The sequence below is a fragment of the Myotis brandtii genome, unplaced genomic scaffold, assembly GCF_000412655.1.
Source record: "Myotis brandtii unplaced genomic scaffold, ASM41265v1 scaffold125, whole genome shotgun sequence".
In the NCBI taxonomy this organism is placed as follows: Eukaryota; Metazoa; Chordata; class Mammalia; order Chiroptera; family Vespertilionidae; genus Myotis; species Myotis brandtii.
In genome coordinates, this window is record NW_005354385.1 from 11,862,979 (window position 1) to 11,874,286 (window position 11,308).

Sequence of the window (11,308 nt, forward strand, 5' to 3'; positions counted from 1 at the left end):
CTTTGTATTTGATTTTAAAATATATTTAATAATATTAAATATACTAGATGCCCAGTTCACAAAATTCATACACTGGGGGGGGAAGGGTTTCCTCAGCCCAGCCTGTGCCCTCTCGCAGTCCGGGACCCGTTGCTCCTTACCGCCACCTACTTACTGCTCCTTACTGTCCAGCTAGCTGATTCTTAGTGCCCGGCTCGCTGCTCCTTAGTGCTGCCACGGAGGCAGGAGAGGCTCCTGCCACCGCCGCTACACTTGCCAGCAGTGAGCCCTGCTTCTGACTGAGCAGCACTCCCCCTGTGAGAGTGCACTTAGCACCAGGGGGCAGCTCCTGCATTGAGTGTCTGCCCCCTGGTGATCAGTGCGCATCATAGCAACTGGTCATTCTGCCATAACAGTCGCTTAGGCTTTTATTATATAGACTAGAGGCCCGGTGCACAAATTAGTGCACCAGTGGGGTCCCTCGGCCTGGCCTGCGGGATTGGGCCAAAACTGGCTCTCCAACATCCCCGGAGGAATCCCGGATAGTGAGAGGGTGCAGGCCAGGCCGAGGGACCCCGTACCCAGTGCACGATTGGGGCCAAGGAGGGACATGGAAGGTTGGCCAGCTGGGAAGGGCCACGGGAGGGTTCCAGGGCATGTCCGGCCCATCTCGCTCAGTCCTGATCGGCCAGACCCCAGCAGAAAGCTAACCTACCAGTTGGAGCGTCTGTCCCCTGGTGGTCAGTGCACGTCATAATGACTGGTCCACTGGTTGACTGTCTGCCCCCTGGTGGTCAGTGCATGTCATAGCAAGCAGTTGAGTGGCCTTAGCATATCATTAGCATATTACGCTTTGGTTGAACGAAAAACCGGATGACCGGACACTTAGCATATTAGGCTTTTATTATATAGGATCAGTTAATAATATACATATATCAATTTCCCAAAAGCCTAAAAAGAATCAAATAGCAGTAGTTTTTAAAATCTGATATTAAATATTTTCTCATTTCATACATGAAAAATAATCAATGGTAATTTATACATCTTATAATTCCAATATATCTTATGCCTACCAAGTATGGTAACACTAAAATCTTTTGCTTTCTATAAGCTCTTGAAAAGAAATATCACAACTATTTTAAAGGAACTCAGTATATTTTAGTAACAGCCTATAAAAATAATTATTAAGAAGAAATTGCCCTGGGGGTGGGAGAAGACAAGGAACTAAGTGAAATCTATAATTTTCTCAGACCAAATGAAAACTTTTTTGAAGTGTTACTGGCTCTTAAGATGGCAAGTACTTAACTAAACAAAAAGATCATTAGAGCAAGTTTCAACAACAAAGAAAAAAAATATATTTGTTTTTATTTATTATTAAATATGTATTTTATTTCTGTTCAAAATAGAAAAAAATACATTTTTATCTGAGAGAACAGACATGGGCATTAAAAGCACTGTTTAGAACATGCAGATCAGTAAATAGGCATAATCAATCAAACAAAGCAAAAATGTTAAGCCACCAACCAAATGAAGACCAAAAAACTTGCAATATGACCATAAGAAAAGGTTATATTCTCAAATATAAGATACATATGTCTATCTAGTCTCCCCCACAGATAAGCAATTAAAATAGGGTACAAATGACATAAATGCTTTATAAAAATGTTTTAAATGAACATTAATAAACTGTTATGTATATCTTTTTAAGATTTTTTATTGATTTTTTAGAGAGAGGAAGGAAGAGAGAGAACATCCATGTGAGAGCAAAACATTGGTTATCTGCCTCCTGCATGCCCCCTACCGGGGATTGAGCCCACAACCTGGGCCTGTGCTCTGACTGGGAATCGAACATGGACGACGCCCAACCAATTGAGCCACACGAGCCAGGGCTGCTATGTATATTTTTAAAAGAATCAGTGTAAAGACACATTTTCCAGACAAGGTATAAGAAGCTTTACTTTGAAACAACTTTATTTAAAATATATTGTGTTTAGAACATCTACAAATATAGAACATCTATATATATACGACTATGTTCATGGCTTCTTATAAGAATTTTACTTTGATAGGAACAGAAGGCAGAGGTAGGATAGATGAGAGAAATAAAGGAACTCTTATCCTCGTCAGCAAGTAACTGAATACTACATTACTAAGTGTAACCTAATACACAATGAAATAACTAAATTTCCACAAAAAGAAATGCATCTCTTTCCTGATAATAGGCCCTTTTTTATACACTAGTATAATGACAAAGAGTCTCTCTTTGACCACACTCTGTCAGGTGGGTGTGGAGAGAGCAGAGCACCTGAAGAATGGCTCCTCTGAGTATAACACATCCAACAACAACTTGGGCTTACTCCTCATGGGTGGCAGAATACTATGGCCTTCCTGTGACATTACTCCCTATAAAAAAACAAAACACAAAACTCTGCCAGATTCTTCTGAGTTGTCTTCTCAACTAGTCCTTGATCTTGGCCTATAAAGACTAACATAGTTTCTAAGAGCCCAAGGTTGCATCCCCAGCATGGCTCTAGCCTCCTTAAAGTGCCTACAAGAGAAAACTCAAGGCTGTCAAAAAATTTTTAGTATTTATTTCATCCAACACCTGAAAATAAGGTTCCTGACTCCCAGGCCCTGTAGGAAGTTAGTAGTTTAACTTCCTTAAGTTCCAATTAGCAAACCAAGATGGGTTTCACATGAATCAACCCCCCCATCTTCCTTCTTCCTTTAAAATGCCCAGTAACCTCTGTATAACCAGAGGTTGAGTTCAGTTCATGGTGGACTCTTTTCCCTATTGCAACAGTGTATTACTGGTTAAAATCTGTGCTTACCACTTCAACTACTGTCCCACTTTGCTTATCTTTCACAATAATTATGAACAAAATGTAGTCTGTGATATAACTGAAGCTTATTAGATAATACAATAAGAATATTTTTAGGCATCTGAAGCAAATGGCCAATTGACCATATATTTCAGAGCTCCCATTAATGGTAATAAAGGGCCCAGCCAGCATGGCTCAGCGGTTGAGCGTCTATGTATGAACAAGGAGGTCATGGTTCGATTCCAGGTCAGGGCACATGCCCAGGTTGTGGGCTTGCTCCCCAGTGTGGGCCGGCAGGAGGCAGCCAATCAATGATTCTCTCTCATCATTGATGTTGCTATCTCTCCCTCTCTCTTCCTCTCTGAAATCAATAAAAATATATTAAAAAAATAAAGTGTTAATAAAGGAATAAAGATAAATTCACATCAATGAAGAGAACAGGAATGGGGCATCAGCAAACCAGAAACTGAAACCAATTTTGGGAAGGCAGAAGGGAAATTAACTGAATAGATAGTTCAGAGGAGTAATAGCCCAGAATGCCTAGAGAAAACTAATCTGCCCTAGGAAACTCCAAAGGATTTGGGATTATCAACAGTTGGGGGAAAGGAAAGTCTGAATGACACAAATATAGACCTGGAAATAGAAAAGGTAACTGAGGTCTGTTTATGAAACACTCAGTGTCTTCCTCCCTGACCTGCCACAGCATGTTGCTCCACAGCCAGATGCTCTTCCCCAGGCAAACATTTCTAAGGAAAATAACTGCCAGGGGAGCTCCAGGGCAGTTCCAGAGGTCAGAACCCCCAAATTCTCTAAGCTCCCAACCTCTCCCCAATAAGGGTCAACTACCCACCTCCTTATACTAAAGGGAAGTCAGCAAAACAAACCACCATGTGCACAGAGCTTCTAAACATCCTATTGTCTAATTTTTAAATGTCAATGGAATACAAAACTACCAGACATTTGCTTTAAGTAACTAAAAGAAAGAGAAAGATCAGGGTAAACAAAAAACAAACAAACAAACAACAAAAAGAACAGCCCAAGAGCAAACAAAGATGATCAGGACACAAGAGAACTTAAAAACAAAACAGAAAGCCTCTCATTGATATCCTAAAAGCTTTTAAGAGATCTTGCATTCATAAAATAAAAGGAGGACACTATGAAAAAGAAATAGAGGAGATGAGCTTTTAGAAATTGAAAATGTGATCGATGAGTTGAAAAAACTCAAAGAAGGTTAAAGATAAAGCTGAGGAATTTTTCAGTGAAGTAGAAAAAAAGATAAAAAGATAAATAGATAAATGTGAGAGGTGGTGGTGGTGGGGGAAACAATCATAGAAAATCATGTCAGAAGGTCCAACACAATTAATGGGAGTTATACAAAGAGAGGAAGGAGAGAAGAAATTAATAAAGAAATAACATAAAGGGACACTGTGTTCCAAAATTGAATGACTTCAGTTTCTTCACTAAAGGGTCACCTGAAGGAATAGTTCAATGCACGAGGAAAAGACTCAAGAAAAACAATGAACAATAACTACAGTGAATAAATTTAAAATCTGGTAGTAAAAACCGTATTTATAGACTGTGTGAAAACCACCTAAAGAGTTGAAAACAGATAAAGTGCAAAGTGTAGTTACTTCTCTGTGTGCTGGCAGTAAGGTCACAATCAGCAGTCAGCACAAACTTTTTAAAACATTTGTATGTCTTACTCTGGTTAAAAGTTCTTAAAACATTTCAATAATCACTCTTAGATATCCAGAGGACCTTAGGCAAAAAGATCAATTAAAATAGAAATTTTATCTGGATCACAAACAATTTTAGAGAACTACTAGTTGAATACATACCTAAGATATGGCTAAAAGAAACAACCCAAATTTTGGTCTGGCAATCCTGACCACATGATGCCAATCGAAAACACTGAAGACCTTGTTCTCCATCTAAAAATGTAAATTTATTAAAAATTAGTACACAATAATTGATAAAAACATTTAAACCAAAAATATTTCACTTTTTTATACTGACATGATAATTCTATCCAATTAATTCAGGGGTGGGGAACCTTCAGCCCAAGGGCCGTATAAGGTCCACGAAATCATTTGGTCTGGCCCTACCAAGGAATTAGAGGTGAGTTAATTAAATTGAGTCTAGGAGGTAAGAGCAGGGGAGGCTCATCTAGAGTGACTTCTTTCCAGCTGAAATCTAAAGGAGGATTAAGAGTGAACCAGGTGAAGGGTCCACGTGGAAAACCCTTGGAAAAATCTTAGAAACACTGAAGAAATGAAAGAAGGCCAGTGTGGCAAGAAAATGCATGAGGCCACGTGTGATTTGAGATGAGGCAGGGAAACAGAAAATGTACTTATAGGGCTTGTGTTTTGGGATATGATAGTTTATCTTACTTTAACATTATTTTAACAAGCCATGATGGGTTTGAAATAGGGGAATGCCAACACCATCCTGCTACTGTCTAGACCTGAGCTAGCTAACAAGGTAATGCCAGGCCACATGTGGCTACAGAACACTTGAAATGTGGCTAGTCCAAACTGAGATGTGACGTAATATACACACCAGATTTCAAAGACCTAGTAACCAAAAACATACATATACTAAAGAGTCTGATTTCACATAGAATATCTCTTTGTAATTTCAATGCGATTAGAAAACATAATGGAAAAGGATGATTCCTTAAAATGAATAAAAGGGCTCCTTGTTTGATGAAACAAGAACCAAAAGTCATATACAAATTACAAACAGGATTCACTAGTGCTTAAAGGAATAAAATAACTAACCAGAAACTGGCTGTGAAGAAAAATCGCAGCAGGTCATTCCAAGATCATGTGCTTTTTCACTATGCAAACATCTCATTTTATCATCCCACACGGTTAAGTCTCCACATGAGGAGCCAGTGACAAAGAGGTTTCCGTCGGGAGAAAATGCACAGGCCACCAAGGAGCCATCCTCAACACTACCACATCTGGAATAAAAGCAAAAAAGGAGGTTTTCATTTCCTAGCACCTTTTACTTATAGCACAATTTCTTGGCTATTACAGAACCAGAAAGAAAGGGTTATAAATGCCTGTAGAAATAAAATATTTTTTACGCTATAAACTAAAACCTGCTTTCTAAAAAATAAGAGGATTTAAATATTATCTTAACTAACATGTTCAAGCCAAACCAAAGTTCACATACCTTCATATTATTTTCCTGAACAGCAAGTCGGTATGTATGGACACATTAAGATACAGTGGGGTCTTGACTTACGAGTGTCCCCACTAACAAGTTTTTCAAGATACGAGCCATCTCTCGGCCAATTTTTTGCTTTGAGTTGACATACCTTCATATTATTTTCCTGCACAGCAAGTTGGTATGTATGGACACATTAAGATATACAAAACTTAACAAAAGTGATGACACCCAACAATATAAATTAGTCACATATTTTTTAAAAAGATGAAACTATTTTTTTAAAATATATTTCTTTATTGATTTCAGAGAGGAAGGAATAGGGAGAGAAACATCAATGATGAAAGAGAACCATATTATCTTAACTAACATGTTCAAGCCAAACCAAAGTTCACATACCTTCATATTATTTTCCTGCACAGCAAGTTGGTATGTATGGACACATTAAGATATACAAAACTTAACAAAAGTGATGACACCCAACAACATAAATTAGTCACATATTTTTTTAAAAGATGAAACTATTTTTTTTTTAAATATATTTCTTTGTTGATTTCAGAGAGGAAGGAATAGGGAGAGAAACATCAATGATGAAAGAGAACCATCAATTGGCTGCCTCCTGCACGCCCCCCACCAGGGATAGAGCCCGCAACCCAGGCATGCGCCCCTGGCCGGAATCAAACCCGGGACCCTTCAGTCCGCAGGCTGACGCTCTATCCACTGAGCCAAACAGGCCAGGGTGATGAAACTATTTTTATTGAATAACATGCTATTGGGGTTAAAGGTACTTTCAACTTTTGTATTAAAATCACCCAAAAGCAATAGTAAGGCCTTTCACCTCATCTTCAAATGCAAATTCTTTATGAAAAGAAAGTGCTGTTAACGAGTTAAAATGATGTTGGGAAGATGAAGAAGCACTGTGCTAGTGTGCTAACAATATCATTTTCTCATTTAGGAAAAATAAACTAGTAAAAAAACAATGATTGGTGCAGAGTCCCATCCAGTGCTCAAATCTATAGCAGTATCATTTTATATCATTAATCACATACATTGGTGAACTAATGCTATAGAGGCAGAATTCAAAAAGATTCCTCAGCTGACAGCTCTATTTCATTTCTAGAATATGACTTAAAGACATTCCATTCTTTCTGAGCTTTCTCTTTAAACAGTTTATTAACATCACTTGAAACACATCAGCTTCTTCAACCCAAAGACCTAAACCTAAATGAGCAACACTTGTTTACCAGCTGGCATTTGTGCTCTGAACGATGTCGAGGGGTAGGGAGAGGGGAAGGTACATTAGGCTATTTTAATTAGTAACAATTAAATGTTTATGGTTTCTAAAGTACTTAATGTCACTGAACTGTACACTTAAAGATGGTAAATTTTGTGTTATAAACATTTCGCCACAATGTAAGTACACAAAAGTACATAGTTTTAATGTTGGTTAGTTGAACATTACTCATGTAAATTAATTGATGTATTTTTATCCAACAGTTTTCAGGTGTTGGGGTTTTTTGTTTTGTTTTTCTTAAGAAATGATAATACAATACCACTCTGATCACAAGCTTCTTCCTTCTGGGCTTAGGTCTCTAACCCAGCAAGAATCTTGTAAGGAAATAGTTGTGTCTTTTAAAGTGAGACATACCAACCATTATTATTATTATTAGTTAATCCTCACCCGAGGATATTTTTTCCACTGACTTTTAGAGAGAGTAGAAGGGAGGGGGAGAGACACAGAGAAAGAACCATCGATGTGAGAGAGACACACTGATTGGTTGCCTCCCGAATGCACCCCAACCAGAGCCAGGGATGGAGCCTGCAACCAAGGTACCTGCCCTGGACCAGAGCTGAACCTGCGACCCTTCAGTCCCAGGTGACGCTCCAACCAGTGAACTAACCGGCCAGGGCCATTACTTTATTAAGAACACTTGAGCCAACGAGCTACAAAAATCAAGAATCACAGTAAACATCTGTTCTTATGACCTTCAGAAGACAGGTCAAAATATTTTTCCTTGTGATGTCTGAAATTTATCTGAATCTTAGTCATGAAAATATTTTTTTTCATAGGCCTGTTAAAAGGACTGAAAACGGAAAGGGTTTAAATATCCATACCTATGTAACTTGTATGACTGCGCATTCCACAAAATAACAGTTCCATCAGCTGCCCCTGATACCAAGCAAGTGGAGTCTGGGGAAAACCGGCAAACCCTCACAGGGCTCCCACTGGGCTGCACCATCACTGCCAATGTCTGTCCATTCTGAGTATTCCATAGGACAGTGGTACCATCTGTTGAACATGATGCCAAAATATGTCCTGAAGGAGAGAAACAGCAGCAGTGGACAGCATAGGTGTGAAACTTCAATGGTGAGTGTGCCAATTCAGTAAAGTCACTCAGGGAGTAGAGGCGAATTGTTTTGTCCAAGGAGCAAGTAGCCAAGAGGGAAGAGGAGAAGGCACAACAGTTGACATCATCGCCATGATCAGCTAATGTGTGAATTAGTTTCACCATGTTCTTCAGTTGAAGTAAAATATCCTGCAATTTTTAAATAGGTAAAGGTTACTTGATCCTCGAGAGCAAATAAATGCAACTTGAATCCATATACAGGGGCCAGAATCAATTTAAAAATTTGTTCAATGAAAGCTCCTACATTCATATTTTTTAAAGGACAATCTATTATACCAGGGATTAATTTGGCAGAAAAAAAAAAAACATTTATAAGACTATAAACTCTGATGATGACCACAGTCACCACTGCCATACCAATTAAGTTCCATAACTCCTAAAACAGAACCTCCTCAAATAACTTCAAATTGATTTGACATTGAATATCTAAAGTGTCAGGTATACATTTCACCTTTGAAGACTTTCCCTTACTTCTCCTCACTGTCTCATTCCAGATCTGCTCACCTCAACTCAAAGAGATTTTCACTATTTTAACAGTCAAGGGTAATTTGGCAGAAAAAAAAACACATTTATAAGACTATAAACTCTGATGATGACCACAGTCACCACTGCCATACCAATTAAGTTCCATAACTCCTAAAAGAGAACCTCCTCAAATAACTTCAAATTGATTTGACATTGAATATCTAAAGTGTCAGGTATACATTTCACCTTTGAAGACTTTCCCTTACTTCTCCTCACTGTCTCATTCCAGATCTGCTCACCTCAACTCAAAGAGATTTTCACTATTTTAACAGTCTCAGCTGCTCCTTCCATAGGATGGAGCCAAGGCCCTGCTCTGCCTTTAAGATGCAGAACTGTAGGGTTCACTCATAAAGACTAACAAAAGGTTTCATTCAAAATGTAAATGGCAGTGTAGTAAACTATCATGTCATGCTTTGTCATCTTGTGTGATAAAGAATAAATTGAGTTGAAGAACTAAATTAATAAATCCAGGAAACCAAGAGAAAGAAATGGAAAAATCCTATATAATAAAGAGGTAATATGCAAATTGACCCTCATGCCCTCACATCACAAGATGGCTGCCCCACGTTGTCACAAGATGGCCGGCAGAGGAGGGCAGTTGGGGGGACCAGGACAGCAGGGGAGGGCAGATGGGGGTGATTAGGTCTGCAGGGGAGGGCAGTTGGGGGCCATTGGGCCTGCAGGGGAGAGCAGTTGGGGGCCACTGGGTCGGCAGGGGAGCAGTTAGGTGTCAATCAGGCCGGCAGGGGAGCGGTTAGGAGGTGATCAAGTTGGCAGGCAGAAGCGGTTAGGGCAGTGGTTCTCAACCTTCTGGCCCTTTAAATACAGTTCCTCATGTTGTGACCCAACCATAAAATTATTTTCGTTGCTACTTCATAACTGTAATGTTGCTACTGTTATGAATCATAATGTAAATATCTGATATGCAGGATGGTCTTAGGCGACCCCTGTGAAAGGGTCGTTCAACCGCCAAAGGGGTCGCGACCCACAGGTTGAGAACCACTGCTTAGAGTAACACCCTGGCCCCTGGTGCTCCTTATGGCCAAAGGGGTCGCGACCCCCAGGTTGAGAACCACTGGGTTAGGGGCAATCAGGCAGGCAAGTGGTTAGGAGCCAGTAGTCCCAGATTGTGAGAGGAATGTATGACTGACGGTTTAGGCCAATCCTGCAGGGATCGGGCCTATACCGGCAGTCGGACATCTGCCGAGGGGTCCCAGATTGGAGAGGGTGCATGCCAGGCTGAGGGATAACCACCCCCACACCACCAAGTGCACAAATTTCGTGCACCGGGCCTCTAGTTTAGAATAAAATCCAAACTTCTCACCAGGGCTTACAAAACCCTATGAGTTAGCTCTTGCCTGCCACACTTCCTCTCTCTCATTTTTTTTTCGGCCTCCCCAGCCAGACTCCTGATCTTCAGTCGTCTTACTAGTAAAGCAGTTGAAATTCTCTTCCCTTGTCTTTGGGGATCTTATTTTTTTCATTTAAATCTCAATTTCAGTGTCCCTTTTCAGAGAGGATTTCCCAACCTAAAGCAGCCACTCTCTAGCCTAGCATATCAATCCTCAGACTAGCAATTACCATCTGGTGTACTTGTTATTTGTCTCCCCACTAGAATGTAAGCTCTAAAGGAGGAGAGATCTTGTCCGTCTGGCTCATTTCTATATCCAGAGTGTAAAACAGTGTTCAAGTAAATATTTGTTGAATATTTATTCTTTTCCAAACCTAACTGAGTTCTAGCTTTTAAATATTATGTGTACATAAATGCAAAAATGAGAAAATTTAAAATAAAGTTACCAATAGTTAAAAAAAAAATCTCACAGTGGAAAAAAATGGTGTAGAATGAGGTAATTAATAATCAGCTCTGAAGGGATAGATATAACCTTGGATTGTACAATTCATAATTTTTTGTTCTAATCTTATTTTCAGAAACCTCTACAAAAAGGTGGAGCACGCCTTTTCCCATTTTCATCTTAGCCCAAAAGTTCAGCCTCTTTTTTTCAAACATAAACTCCAATAAAACCTAAAACATAAACAACAAAACACACACACGGGTAAAACCCTGGCAGATGACCCCGCGTTATTATACTGAAACAAGATCAGTGGTCCTTTCCCTGGAAGTCCAACCCCAGGGTGCAGTGCACACAGGTATGTCCCCGACAGGGGCTGCCGCTCCTTCGCAGCTCCGGGCCACAGTCCCGGGCAGAGACCACTCAGCCCCGTCCGCCTGGAGGAGCAGCCCGAGCCTCAGTGTGGGCGATGAGGCCTCGGCAGTCACGGCAGACGCTGCATCCCCGGGCCACCGTGTCAACAAACACCCCCCACCTAGTCCAAAGCAACCCCGAAAGTGCCCAGAATCCCCCCAATAAAGCCCGCGACTTACTCCCCCGCACGCAGGGA

The 11,308-nt window shown here is 40.1% G+C and overlaps 1 protein-coding gene across 2 annotated transcripts in view; it reads right to left on the reverse strand.

Moving 5' to 3' along the window:
- The window catches only part of WDSUB1 (WD repeat, sterile alpha motif and U-box domain containing 1), a 49,765-nt gene extending 38,463 nt beyond the window's left edge, over window positions 1-11,302 (reverse strand). For both annotated transcript variants that reach the window (XM_005859338.2, XM_005859337.2), the window contains exons 1-4: window positions 11,292-11,302; window positions 8,091-8,512; window positions 5,582-5,766; window positions 4,640-4,732 (exon numbers count right to left, since the gene is read on the reverse strand). In XM_005859338.2, the coding sequence (XP_005859400.1) occupies window positions 4,640-4,732; window positions 5,582-5,766; window positions 8,091-8,488 (676 nt within the window). In that variant the 5' untranslated portion in view covers window positions 8,489-8,512; window positions 11,292-11,302. The remainder of the gene's footprint in view (window positions 1-4,639; window positions 4,733-5,581; window positions 5,767-8,090; window positions 8,513-11,291) is intronic.
- Window positions 11,303-11,308: the final 6 nt, after the last annotated feature.